Genomic DNA, 13,805 nt, shown 5'->3' with positions numbered 1-13,805 from the left:
ATATGACGACACATGAAGAGAATACCGACAAACAGACCTGCGCACTCGAGGTTGTTTGTACCATCCTCAGCAACAGCAGTTGTATTGTTGTATATAAAGAGCGGCAGTAGTATCAGCGAGTAGCGAGTGACGAGCAAAAGCAGCAGCTTGCTCAAAAGAAGATTTGTAAGTTCTCCACACATAAACTCACTCACACGTACACACATTAAAACACAGCAGAAACAACAACAATGGACAAACACATAGTGGCTGCGCAACGAATAGCGGCTTCTGCTCTTTTTGCAAGCAGAGTGCAGGCCCAAGAGCGAACAGTTTAAACAAGTTTTACTTTATTTATGTACGTTTGTGGTTGGCGGCTCTGTTTATTAAATGCGCTCTCTCTCTCTCTCTCTTTAATGCTGCTGAGGGATGCAATTTTTGGTTTTAAAACCGATATTTCCGGCCAATAACCAGATCGATGCGGCATTGCAGCTCTGATGAAGATATTTTTAATCGTTTGTTACACCAAATGAAAAACGTCTAGAAATAGTACGTTTGGATTATGAAAATTAACCACAGTTTAAATGAGAAAGATGCTAAGCGATGCCACAAATTTCTCTTGAACAGATTATTAAGCAAAGAATCTGTTGCCTATTTATTTCATGCACTGCTCAACACTAAGCAAGCATTCCTCTCGCATTCATATGGCACACATACATATATACGCAAACGCACCTACATTGCAATGACGCGAGCAACCACTGTTTAGTGTGAGACCGTTTCAAAAAGTTAATTTTAATTTAATTTACACTTATCCGTACATTGGTTTGTTTGAAGAATTTCATTATTTGTTGCACGACACGCCGACCTGTCTGGTCCTTAACCCACACACACACGCGCTGACGCACAAAGTTGTGCCCCCCACACTCTCACACATATGCAATACATACAGACGTTATATGTAGAAGCAACAAAGCGCAGATAATGACCGCTATTACAATTATTTCTGTGCTCTGTGAAAATGCTTCGGAAATATTTAAATGTTATTATGGCTGATTTTATGTTTAAAATAATGTTAAACAAATCAACATCTACTGCACTTCACTTATTTACTTTAAACTGCTCGTTAAGCGCTCGCTCGCTCGCACACACATGCACGCGTATATATTTTTTCGCATTTCTTTTGGAATCTTCTTTGCTTTCGGTTTTATCATCATTTACATTTTTGTGCCACTTTCTATTCTCATACATTTCAATCGATTTTTTGATATCCTTTAAACGCCATTTTCAAACATTTCAGTGAGGCAGAACTTAATAATAACACGTTTAGCACGTACACACTTAGCTCTCAGTGTTTGCAGTAATTTAATTATTTTACTTCGCGAAAATTTTAATCAAAAATTTACGAGACGAGACCGAACAGTAAGTGAGGAGCTGTCAAACTATCGATAGTCTTGTCGACCCTAGAGATGGCAAGCATTATGGAAGGCGGCCATACGGCTGTTTGTCAGTGTTGTGAAATGCTATAAGCTTCCACAGATGGTGTTGCACATCACAATCATGAATTTACGTAAAGGCCTACTTGTGTCGGAAAATGTGAGTAAATATAATAATATTTGAACTGCAACGAAAATTGCTTCACAACCTTCACCTACAGATCGCAAAAAGGCTATGGTGGGCGAGTTACGCCACTGCAGCTAAGCGTGGGGCGCCAAAACAGATCAAAACACTGGATGCTGTAGGCGAATCGATCGCCTCCAAAGGGTATGCGGTTTGTTTATTTTGTTGCGATCCCTGTATTATATAGTCACATGTCCATAGCTTTTTACGCCCACACAAGCCGTACGCTCCGCCCAACGATGCGGCAGAGCGTGTTCGGGCAGTGGCAGCGTCGCTGCAGCTGGTCCAAGGCGGCGACAATCACATATTCTCAGATTTAAAGCAAAAATTTGAGTTCCTGGCTGCATGCTTTCAAGAACTGAAACACGGTGTACCGAACTCACAGGTGCACGAGCTGACCAGCATTGCCGATGTGATTGCCTTCTATACGACTCCCGTGGACACCACCGTGCCGTTTGATGCATTGAAGCGTATAGAGCTGCCAGAAAACCTCCACATACAGTATGACTACGTGCGTTTTCATCCGGAGACCGACTCTAAATTCAACGGTCAAACGGCTTTCCCCAAAAGCTCCACTTTGGTTACAGGCCTCAAGTATAGGAGCAAGTACGAAGGGCATGAGGCAAAACGATCTTGGCCATAATGTTTTAATTAAATATGTAAATGTTTACAGTGAATATAATAAAATGCGATGATGTTTTTAAAGGTACTTTGCTATTGTGTCCGTCAAATCGGAGTCGTAAATACTTTCCAAAGCAGCGAATACGCGTGGATCCTCCAACAATTGAATTAGCCTTGTGTCCTCCCGTGCCGCCTCAAAAGTGGGATACATGAGTTCATAATTGATATCGGTCACCGAAGGTTTATTCATGATACTAAGAATCTTCTTTTGCAACTCAATTTCCGGATCAATTTCTTGTAATTTTGCCTCTCCATGCTCCACGGCTAATTGTTTGACATGCCTCTCCTGTAAATATTTGATTAGGGTTTCATATTCAAATGACCGTAACGCTCGATTATCGGCCAACAGGTTTAATAGCTGCTGCATGGGTTCCGGATGTCGGTACTGATGCTGAATAATCTTTTGAGGGGGCTGTGGTGGCGGCGGTGGTGCATTTTTTGGCATTGCATTGTCCCGATGCTTTTTCAATCGAAAGTCAGTGGCAATTAATGTGATGGCATCCTCCACAGGCATATTACGATGCTCTGCCGGCACCCCATACAGAATATTTACGGTAATGCTGTTTAGCTTTTGATGCTGAGGCGTCACCAGAACCGCGTAAAGGCAACCACGGGCTGAAATGTTTGCCAAAACCTTGCCCAGCATTACGTCCTCGTTGGGATAAAGCACATCTACAAGCATACCAGCCTGCGTAAGACGTTCTTCAACAAATTCTGCGTATTTACTAATAGGGCGAACATAATAAACATGTCGACTTAAGTTTTAATGACCATCAATTTGAGTTATACTACATACGTGTTTTCTCGGTTAACCACAATGATCTCACAATCATTAATGGGAACGACTTCTGAAGGAGCGGGCACACATTGAACAGTATTTACTGTTGGTCCTACTGTATTGGCTCCAACACCAATGCCGGCTATTGTGTTTTGCAGGCCCTTTTTGCCACTCTGACTGGGCCAAGCTTTGACGCTTGCGTTGCGCACTGTTAATGCATTGGATTTGAAAATGGACTTGTTTAGGGCCGCTGCACATTTATCGGCTACCTCCTCCGACTCGAATTGTACAAAACCAAAATGAGTTTGAACCAAGGACCCAATTACTTTGCCATACGGATGGCAAATACTTTCAAGCTCCTCTCGCGTGCAGCTTGGAAGGTTTCCGACAAATATACGATTGCGCACCAGGGTAGGATCGCGTGCAACATTGTATCCTGGAGCGGTGGGATCGCGTAAAGCCGCATTTATTTTCTTTGCAGCTGCCATTTGGGGAAAATAAAAATAAATAAATGTTGGTTGATAGGCCCATAAAATACTACAACCCCATAGAGATGGGGGATAAGTCACAGTTACCGCAATAGAACAACCGTAGTACAATGTGCTATCGATAATTGGATTGCAACTCAGCAGGCAGATGCAGTATTGTAACGGTATTTGTCATTTGTAATTTGTGAAAATATTTCCGTTTAATTAATTTTTTAAATACATGTTGTATTCTATGGACTTGAACGTGTCGGCAAGTCAAGTCCCCACTTACGGTCCTGAAGCGGAGAGTATGCACAAATTGATGAGTTCACCACCATTGCGACGCTCCCAACGATTGCTGGATAAAACGGAAGCGGTAGTAGCTGCGAAGTCAATAGAAAACAGGGAGCATCGTGAGATCCGGAAGACAAAATCACCACAATTATTTACTGAGACGGATGAGGAATGCAGTCAACTGCCACCTAATCGACCCACTGGCTATTCTCTAAAAGGCGTTTTAAGCCTTGCGCTGAGTCAGGAGCAACAACCAACAGCACTTAGCCAAGTTCAAAACCATGTTGCCAATAATAACGGCTCCATTGAGTTATTGAAAAAAAAGCCGGCCGCCGCGAAACGCAGCCGTAATCCTAATCCATCCAAAGCTCGATCGCAAACTAATTGTGCTCCCAAGAAAACGTAAGCTGATACATACATACATATTTGTATGTACTTGTATATATCCAATTAATCAATTTATTTTTTCGGTTTAAGCACAAATCAAAAAAGAGGCAATTCTCGCAAGCTAAAGGAAACGGTTACAGCGTCACTGCCGGGTCCAACTACAACTGCTGCTCAGCCGATATCAGGTCAAGCCTCGTCTTCACTCTTTTCTATTTCTGGTCAGCCGACACAGATAGCGGAAGCAATTCTTTCAGCGCCGTCATCTCTGCTACAGTACAGAACGCCGATTGTAAATCGCAATACCGCAGCCCCTTATAATAGACACGCGTTTAGCGCGGCCTTGGGAGCAGCTGTGACATCCACACAGTCACTGCTCCCCGCTCAATACCCAGAACATTTCGTCCACCAGATTCCGCCATTGCAACAGGCACAGGAACAATCGCCTAATGCAACCACCTATCTGACTGATATCAAAGCCGAACTACAGCGCGTGGCCTTTCAAAGAGCCATTAATGGTGTTGGCCCACCTATACAAAAGCTAATTTCCGAAATAGATCAGGGAACAAGCCGTGAAACAACTGCTATTGCCGCTAAACTGTGTCATATATGCCCCTCACAGGATACGACACCGCTTGCACTCACTGCCACCTATGGCGAGATCTATGGTCAATCGTCAGATCTGCGTCCTAGATCTCCACAAACATCAACGTCCACTTCACCATCTCTGAGTGAATCACTGGCCGAAATATTCGGTACTACAAAAATACGCAACGCGCTACAAATCGCAAACACGCGCAAATATCGACTGCAGGATGAGCATCTGCCCGCCATAGCCGTTATGCTTAATGTGGATCTTAACAGATTGCGTGCCGTGCTCGACATTACCGAACAACTTACATATGATCAACTTCAAGAAATGTGCCTCACATACAAGTACAAATCGACACCAGATGATGAAATAGACGACGAAGAAATGCCAACTGTGCCATACAAAAAATGAATGGATTGAGAATAGTTGAAAGCTTGAGCATATGTTTTTAACCGTGTCTAAATTTGTTTTTAAAGTTTTCCTAATATTAAAACCAACGATCCAAATTTTCCATATAAAAATAATAAATTCGGGAACAGTTTGACGAACAATTAGATTCTCTACCCAAATTCAGTGAAATCTTATTTAAAACATCCTTAACAGCAGCAACAACAGCTGAGGCAACAAAGCTTGGGCAGATATTAATATTGTGGCTATAAATTTCTTTACAATTAAGATATCATGATGAAACTTAATATGGAAAATTACTAATAAGCGGAGGATGTGGGTGCATCAGAAAAAAATGTCCTTTCTCGGGATTAGAAGAATCTGGAGACCAAGTTTGGTTACTAGCTCTTATACATTCGCAAAATACTAGTATACACTTCTATCCTTTGGGTACAGGGTATAAAAAGATTTATACAGAACCAATTTTATTTTTTACCTACCGCATATATGGAATGTAGGCACTATTAAGGTTTTGTACCATCAAAACATGAATCAATACCTAAAGCACCCATCATCTAAACTGCACATGAGCTTAGATACTCATATATGATAAATGTATATAACTATCATCTCCCTGCGTATGTAGCAAGAAATTGAATCAAAAATATTGGCATTTTTTTTTAAATATCTGATTAAATTGTATATTCTCTTTCTTTGTTTTTGTTATTATTACGCATAATGGCCAGCACTTCACAGCGTCGATCCCCGTTGTTTGGATTCAGTTTTTTGTTTTTTTTTTTAGCTGCCTCGCCGGCCTTCGACGCCGTCAAGCTCTGCCGTGCAAACACGACTCAAACTTATTTAACTTGTACAATTTAATAGTAATAATTTTAATTTGCATTCGTATAATTTAGTTTGTGTATACTTTTTTTTTTGTTTTTTTCTTTTGGTTTTGCCTTAAACATTCAGAGTGCACAGAGTTCTTTAAACCGTTATAATTTTTTACGTTTCGATCTTTTCTTAAAGTTACTAATGCTACGAGTTCTGTTTAGACTTTATTATGCTTCATAATTGGTTTGCTCTGCTGCCGCTGGAAACTTACAGAAAGCGGCGACGATAACGACGAGATTGGAGTAGCAGCTGGAGTTTTCTTTCCTATTTGCATAAATATATATCTATATACATATCGGGGTCCGAGACATGCCTAATAGTCACTATCATAGCTAACATCCTGTTGCGCTTGCGTCGAGTCATCTGAGCGCTCCGAGGTTGGTTCGAAGTCGACATCCAAGGCGGTATCGCTAGCCGGACAACAGCTGGGATGGGCCATTGAATCGAAGGCATCTTTCATTTGATTATTTGCACCTTTGGGGTCCAGATCGGTGGCCCAGCTGAAATGCATTAATGCCAGATCCATGTTGCCCAGCGTTTTGTGTATTTTTCCAATTAAATAGAACACCACAGACTCCTTTGGCACAATCTCCTTGAGTTCCTCTAGCTCGCGTAACGCCTCCTGATACTTTCCGAGGGAAAAGTATATGGAGCCACGATGGAAGCGCGCGAGCGGATTTTTAGGATCCAATGTGGCCGCCGTATTGAGCGTCTGCAATGCCAAATCCTTTTTCTGCATAAAGAACTGCATGGCTCCGATGTGGACCAGTATGACAGAGTTCTGTGGATTAATTTTTAACGCCTTCACATAATGCAGTTCAGCCAGTTCGTATTTCTCCTGCTTGGAATAGATGGTGCCAATGCCAAACCAAGCATTATAATGCCTTGGATCACGCACCACGGCTGCACGGAAATAGTCCATGGCCTTGTCGAATTCTTCCGTGAGTGCAAGCTCATGGCCCAATAAGGTGTAGCTGTACACAAAATCTGCATCCACTTGAACGGCACGTTTGAAGAACTTTATGGCCGTTTCGTGTTCTTTGTGCAAAGAGAAACAATTGCCGGCCACACACCACGTTACTGGATTACTTTTGTCCTGATTGATTAGATCTTGCGCCAGTGCCGATAATTCAACTTCCTTCTGCAAATGCCAAAGCGATGTTGAATATATTTCCATATAATCCAGACGACATGGCTCCGCTTCATGTATGCGCTTGAAAATCGTAACTGCAGCCTCATAGTCGCGCATCTCATAATTGGACATGGCAATCAAAGATTGCACCCAACTGGAACACAAATGATGCTTTGGTATCGTCGATTCAAACTGCTTTATGGCCGCCTTGCATTGAAAGGTGGATAGCAATTTATAGCCGTCGCCAAGATCGCGCAGCAACGACATTAATCCATCGGCCGATTGCTTCTTCATGCCCAACAACTGATGTGCCATCGTTTGCGCATTGTTTAGGCTATTATTGAGAAGCACTTTGGCATCCTCGGCAGCATTCCGATTGTTGTTGTTGTTATTACCCGTCGCCGATGTAATTGTCTCGACTTTCTCTTTACGCGCCTGCTTTTCACTTAGCTTGTCAGTCAGATGATGGGACTTCTCCTCAATAAGCTCATTATTTAAACAGATTTTGGGCATGCGCGTCTTTGTTTTTCGCGGCGGCGAACGCGGCTGTACAAATTTATTGTTGGTTATATTCGGCGATTTGTTGTTCTCCTTAACCGAGTACGCTGAATTGCTGAACAGGCGCGAGCTTCGCCGTACAGCGGCATTTGGATTGGGAGCCACTGTGGAAAGAAAATAATGAAATATGAGTTTGATTCGTATGCTTGATACCGTTCCTCGAATTATTGCTCTTTACTTACCCCCCGTATTCGGATTGCCAACATTGTTTGGCGTGCGCGGAGTTATATTGCCGGTCTGTGTGAAAACGGCGGGTTTATTATTACTGCTAGTATCCTTGCGATTGATAATGCCGCCGACATGTGTTTTCAGCTTTTTACCCATAATCTTGGGCTCCTGATTGACTTCGACCAGCATTTGGGGCAACGGTGAGTAGCTAATGTTTAAATTGGACTGCACAGCCGACGTATTGAAGTTGGCAATGAAAGAACCATCACCATTGCCAGCAGCACATGGACTAGTTAGGGGCATGATGCCAAAGCTGGGTGTCAATGGAGAGAGGTTTGACAGATATTTGAATTGTTTGCGGAATGGTGTCCCAGCGCCATCATAAAGCTGCTGCTGCTGTTGTTGACCAGCTGGTAATGCCGTCACGCCACTTGTATCGTGCGCATACGCCATGGGCGTGTCTTCCAGCATTAGCATATTGGTGTTTTGGCTATTCTGCTGCAAGGCTATACCCCCACCGCCTCTCAGCATGGTTATTGAGCTATTGAGATTATTGTTGTTATTATTGTTGTTATTAGGGGTTATTAGATTCTGCAAGTTGGCTAGGCCGCTGTTATTGTTTTGCTGCTGCTGTTGTTGCTGCTGTTGATTCGCCGGCTGTTGATCCACTGGCGTGGACAATATATAATTCGTATTATTGCTCAGATTACTCAACAGCAGAGTCTCGAGTGCGGTTTGCTGTTGCAGCTGCTGTTGGTTTTGGGGTTGCTGATCGCTTAGCAAATGCGCGCCGCCAAACAGCACCATTGAATTAGGATTAGCATTGCCCTGGCAAGTGTTGAACACATCTGTGCTGTGGATTTGGAATATTGTTGACGTATCCGTGTCCTGACCCAGCAGGCACAGATTGGCGAAGGCATGCCACATGAAGGGATTCAATTTTAAAGCACGCCTCAATGCGCTCGCAGCTAATTTGTTGCGTTCTGTTCGAACACAAATTTGGGCAATTAGCTCATAGGCAAAACATGCCAGTTCACCAAACTCCTTTTGCAGTTCGTCGAAGTTCTTATTGTCTGCAAATCCCGTGCTTATTAACGCACATTCGGCATCCGCATACTTTTTAAGCTCGTAGGCACATTTGGCCAGCAAGTAACGACACTGAGGCGAACGGCGTGGCTTTTCCTTGAGCAGCCAATAGGCTTGATGCACGAGATTGGAACGGTAATAGCTGGTGGCTAACAGGAATATCGTCTCATCGTTTTCCACTGCAAAACAGATAAGTTTTATTTAATTTACACAAATACTACAAAACCTAGCACCAAACACATCAGCTGAAACCTACTGAAGGTTGCGACTGAGTGTACACGCCAAGGTCGAAAACTACATGCAATTTCATGCGCACGCTCACACTTACCTTCACAGCAGAGGCGTTCGGCCAGGAATATGGCATCCTTGTGATCGTAGTGGTTCAGACAATGCCATATGGCTGCCTAAATTCGGATGAAAGAAAGCCAGAAACAGGTAATAGTGTTATGTTCAAAATCAATGCGCTGTTATTGCCATTGTTCTTTATGTATCGATTTACCTGCACAGGCTCTTGTACCATCATATTTGAATTTTGAGAGAAATTTTGCTATTGCCTATCTTCTCTTTGCGTCTGCTGTCCAATTCCACGATCAGCTTTGGGATGTCCTATTTACCGTATGCAGTATGTAGTTTGATTCAAATCCGGTTTCGGTTGCTCACTGCGTTCAAAGTTTTACCAAATCAACATGCAATATTTATAACAAATCTAAACATGCCGCACTTTAAGCCGACACTGACGCCACACAAGCGGTAAAATTTACAAGAAAAACGCAAAAAAGTAAAACGGTATGTGTGTAACGAGCACGGGGTGTACGATTGGTTGGGTGCTCCTCTGACCACTTATGTTTAAGACTTGCTGCTGGCGACGCTTCTTCTTCTGCCTGCTGCTTCACTCAAGCCCACACCGTCCGTCACTTTTTGTAACACTTTTTAATGTTTTTGCTTAATGATTCGCGCACAAAATATAACGCATATGTATTTGCACAACATCTAACTAAACTTTTGCCATATTTCCATTATATAAACTACTAAAAATAAGCTGCTTTCCATTTTATTAGCAAAAAATTTCTAACTTTTATGATTTTAGTGTGAATGGCAAGGCAGCAGCAGCAGCAAAGATGGCATACTACTTGGTATCGCTAGCTAGGTATCGATGCTGGTCTTTTCAGCATTAACGATAACGATGAACATTTTTGGCACTACCTTTAGAGTAAAAATTGGTGTTCTAGCAACTACGGTCGTTTGCGGAAAGGCCATTTCAAAATTGGACCAATAGAAAGAATTCCGAAGGAAAGCGATTCAAATGTCAAGAATGCTTGTTAAACGGAATTTAAATTCAAATCAGTCGTTGGTAAGGAGCTGTTTGAATGCAAATCAGTTGCCCGAATTCTACTATTTAAAAGTCTACATTTAATTTTTGAGAAACATAAAGCCTGTCTTACGTCTTACATTAGACAAATTAATAAACTAGGTGTCCAGGAATACTCATTATGTTTTATTAGAAAGAAACCCAATTTGTTACTATTTATGGATCTATATTTTACACCTGTTTTGCACCCGATCCACAATTTGTAATCGCAATCAGATAAAGGTTGATAAGACAACGAATAAAAAGTATTCGTTATAACTTAGTATGGATTCCCCTTTCTGTAAAATTACAATCGACTGGATTCGCAGAATTTTATATACATATGTACATACATTTTCGATAAGGGCATTTGATAAGCTTTCTTATATACTCGCACATACATATGTATGTACAATGTTTTCTTGCTTCCCTTCAGGTGAAGCGCTGAGCTGGCTGATTAGTTTCTGTAATGTTCCCAGTAGTACAAGACGTACACATTCCTAAGACGTTTTCATCCCTTTTTAGCAAATGAACATGTTGTTTTACGTACTAGTTTCAATTTGCTTTCATTTGACTCTGTTTGTTATATGGTGAGTGCTACGAAGGTCAAGTCAACTATTTGTACTAACTAATAGATTAATTTCGTTCATTAGTTGGTATCTTCTAAAGCGACTGAACATCAAGATTCGGATCGGAGCAATCAAATTCCCCCTTTTAACGTTTACAAAGGTTTTCTTTAGCAATACAGTTTTTTCAGTGGTAAGATTGCCCTAACGCTTGGAAATCCAACTATTTCTTATCTTACGTCTTGTTTAGGAAATAGAGCTGTTGCATTTAGGCAGCAATCTCTTCAATCATGGCCTCTCAAAACTGATTTCTATTGACATATGTGGCTTACGATTAACTAAAAACTCTTGTAAGTCCGCCAGTAATCATTCTGTTGGACGGAAAAATGATCTCGATTTCGATAAAGTACATGCCCGAATCAGATGGCTTTCAAAGTTCATAAATGTGTATATAAAAGACTTTGGGATAGAGTTGACGATCGATGAATTAAAATCGCGCTTATATCTTAAAGCTCCGACGGCAGAGTTTTACCTGAAAACCGAATTACCCGGACTTGTTGGCCGTAATGAGATTCATGTTCGTATGCTGATATTATTCTAAGCTTCCTTGAAATAAATATACATTTTAGGTTCTCGTAGATCATCCGACAGCTGTAATCAAATTTCCCCTTTCTAAATGTCTAATCGAGGCTAAAGCGGAGAACTGTAGAATGATCATTCTGGACTATGGAATAAGCCATATTAGACCAAATGATATCAGCATAGATGCGGAAATCTTAGATATTACATTATGGGTGACGGATCAAGCTTTGTGCTTACGGACTATTCACTTAAACATTGTGCTTGATCGAACCGAAGAGAATCGTAACACACTCTCCCATCACACCAGCGTGGGCCTTAAAATTGATCATTTAGAGTCTAATTGGAGTCCATACCCGGATGAAAACAATCCTGTTCTGAAGTCGGCTTTCCCTTTTTATTTAAAGGATATCAGAGCCAAACTACGTCCTTACTGCGACTCCTCTATGGACGTATCCATAGAAATGTTTCGCATCAATTACGACTCTGTGTTGAGGGATTTTGTAGTGGAGCTCATGGATTATTGTAGAATAATTGCGGCGTTTACAGTCGATGTTGCAACGAAGAAAAAAGCCCCGAGAGTCTCGGTAATGGTTAAGGACTTCTCCGCCTATTTTGAGGATCATAAAAAGTATCTAACTTTATCGAAGTTGAACATTTTGCAAAACAGCCAAGTTTCTGAAATCGTGTTAGAAGAACTTGAACTGTTCATAAAAGATAAACCTATAATTGCAGAGAGCAAGCTAATACGGATAGTGTTTAATCAAGTAAGCAGCAGTAATGGTCCTTTCTCTGTTCAAGTACCCGACAAATTGTTGGTTCGCTTGGACGTTAACTTGGCTTTGGAACTAAAGTCGCTTTGGAGCGATTTAGAACAATTTTATAGAGAGGTTTGTGAGACGCAGCTTGATGAATCGGATTTTTCCAAAATATTTTATAAAGGCATTCAGTTTTTTTTCAATTGCCCCAGGGAATGTCTAAGTATGTTATTTGGAAAGAATACCATACTGGTAAAAGATCTTAAATTTCAACAAAACATTATTTATGCTGAGGAAGTCATGGTAACAAATGAAGGTGGTCGAATTTTGCAATATAGTCCACTTAGATATAATTTAAATTGAATAAAAAATAATTATTTTGATCTAATGAATTAATTTAATATTTGTGTAATAAATAATGCGTTTTGATTTTTCACGCAAATTATAAAAATTCTCACTGCACTGAATACATTTCATAATGAACTTAAATACGTAGATGCTAATGCTCTTAAATCTATGAGTCTCCTTACATCGCAAATTATTGCGAGTCGCTTGAGCTGGAGCTCGAGCTGTCTGTAGACATAACCTCGACATCCTGAGCAGATGACTCTTTTGACAAAGCCACCGAATTTCCCGAAGCACCCATTGTCATATGCAGCTCACCCATAGGATTCCAGTTAAATTGATTTTGGTAAGTGTTGGGCACCTCACCGCCACTACTTAAATTGCGTTGGGCGTCAGGAGGTATGCAACTGCTTTGATGTGTTACCGGTCCGCCATTGATGTTCTGCTCTGATTTACCCAATAGGCCGTTGCGCATTTCAATGTCGGTCGGATATGGTCTTCGCAGGTCACCAATACACCAAGTCAGAGGCGCACTGACGGCGTTCGCAGAGCTAATGCGGTGTGCATACTTGATGAGTTCTTCTGAGGAAACCGGACGTTTGTTGGCCTGATTAATACTGGCGAGCTTTTGACGCGCCTGAAATATGGCTGTGGACAGCACGAGCTCAGCGTCCTTGAGGGATTTCTGCAACTTCTGAATTTCACGATCCTAAAGTATAAAAGTGAAAGGTAAAGTTAAAGTGGCTGTCAAATCCTACCGCATTTGCTACTTACATGCACCTCGACCTTGGCACGCAATTTGTCCATGGATTCCTCAACCTTTGCCTGCTCGTCGGCCAGCTCTAGCATTTCGCGAAACTCCTCGTCTTTGGACACCAACAGGTCCACAAGTGACGCGTGCTCGACACTGGATATTTTCTGATGTTTGGGCATGGTGGCCTGTTCGATGAGCTCTTTAGCAATCATTTCGATGTCATCAATGAGAAGGAGCAGTCTCTCCTTTGTACTTAAATGGAACGACATAGCTTTTATTTAAAGCCTTCCGCGAACAAATAAAATCTGCGAAAGGGCTGCGAGCATTTACCAGAGGTATCGATATAATTGGAGCTGCCATCGATAACGTACTCAGTGCATATGCGTCCATCACTACGGCCATCTGACAGCTGAGAGTTGTTTTGATCCTCAGTGGAAG

General features: G+C 41.7%; 6 protein-coding genes across 6 annotated transcripts; 3 read left to right on the top strand and 3 right to left on the bottom strand.

The window, feature by feature from the left end:
- The first annotated feature begins 1,455 nt into the window (after window positions 1-1,455).
- LOC115632385 (39S ribosomal protein L50, mitochondrial) lies at window positions 1,456-2,308 on the top strand. Its single transcript, XM_030529514.1, has 3 exons — window positions 1,456-1,575; window positions 1,637-1,743; window positions 1,801-2,308. Exons 1-3 carry the CDS (start codon window positions 1,519-1,521, stop codon window positions 2,240-2,242), a joined length of 606 nt encoding a protein of 201 aa, XP_030385374.1. The 5' UTR covers window positions 1,456-1,518; the 3' UTR covers window positions 2,243-2,308.
- Window positions 2,241-3,578, bottom strand: LOC115632384. Its single transcript, XM_030529513.1, has 2 exons — window positions 3,077-3,578; window positions 2,241-3,005 (listed from the first exon to the last, which is right to left on the bottom strand). Exons 1-2 carry the CDS (start codon window positions 3,544-3,546, stop codon window positions 2,300-2,302), a joined length of 1,176 nt encoding a protein of 391 aa, XP_030385373.1. The 5' UTR covers window positions 3,547-3,578; the 3' UTR covers window positions 2,241-2,299.
- Window positions 3,579-3,745: 167 nt separating this feature from the next.
- On the top strand, window positions 3,746-5,451 carry LOC115632868. Its single transcript, XM_030530132.1, has 2 exons — window positions 3,746-4,221; window positions 4,297-5,451. Exons 1-2 carry the CDS (start codon window positions 3,767-3,769, stop codon window positions 5,204-5,206), a joined length of 1,365 nt encoding a protein of 454 aa, XP_030385992.1. The 5' UTR covers window positions 3,746-3,766; the 3' UTR covers window positions 5,207-5,451.
- A 418-nt stretch (window positions 5,452-5,869) lies between these two features.
- Window positions 5,870-10,060, bottom strand: LOC115632494 (cell division cycle protein 27 homolog). Its single transcript, XM_030529671.1, has 4 exons — window positions 9,517-10,060; window positions 9,346-9,421; window positions 7,946-9,196; window positions 5,870-7,867 (listed from the first exon to the last, which is right to left on the bottom strand). The coding sequence occupies exons 1-4, from the start codon at window positions 9,538-9,540 to the stop codon at window positions 6,387-6,389; spliced, it is 2,832 nt and encodes a 943-aa protein (XP_030385531.1). The 5' UTR covers window positions 9,541-10,060; the 3' UTR covers window positions 5,870-6,386.
- A 198-nt stretch (window positions 10,061-10,258) lies between these two features.
- Window positions 10,259-12,651, top strand: LOC115632522. Its single transcript, XM_030529718.1, has 5 exons — window positions 10,259-10,368; window positions 10,802-10,955; window positions 11,019-11,124; window positions 11,182-11,508; window positions 11,561-12,651. The coding sequence occupies exons 2-5, from the start codon at window positions 10,894-10,896 to the stop codon at window positions 12,629-12,631; spliced, it is 1,566 nt and encodes a 521-aa protein (XP_030385578.1). The 5' UTR covers window positions 10,259-10,368; window positions 10,802-10,893; the 3' UTR covers window positions 12,632-12,651.
- Window positions 12,646-13,666, bottom strand: LOC115632523 (mediator of RNA polymerase II transcription subunit 4). Its single transcript, XM_030529719.1, has 2 exons — window positions 13,388-13,666; window positions 12,646-13,322 (listed from the first exon to the last, which is right to left on the bottom strand). The coding sequence occupies exons 1-2, from the start codon at window positions 13,634-13,636 to the stop codon at window positions 12,807-12,809; spliced, it is 765 nt and encodes a 254-aa protein (XP_030385579.1). The 5' UTR covers window positions 13,637-13,666; the 3' UTR covers window positions 12,646-12,806.
- Window positions 13,667-13,805: the final 139 nt, after the last annotated feature.

Source organism: Scaptodrosophila lebanonensis, unplaced genomic scaffold, assembly GCF_003285725.1.
Source record: "Scaptodrosophila lebanonensis strain 11010-0011.00,11010-0021.00 unplaced genomic scaffold, SlebRS2 tig00001415-arrow-pilon, whole genome shotgun sequence".
Lineage (NCBI taxonomy): Eukaryota > Metazoa > Arthropoda > Insecta > Diptera > Drosophilidae > Scaptodrosophila > Scaptodrosophila lebanonensis.
Note: the sequence above shows the minus strand (reverse complement) of the source record. Positions and strands in the feature narration are given on the sequence as shown.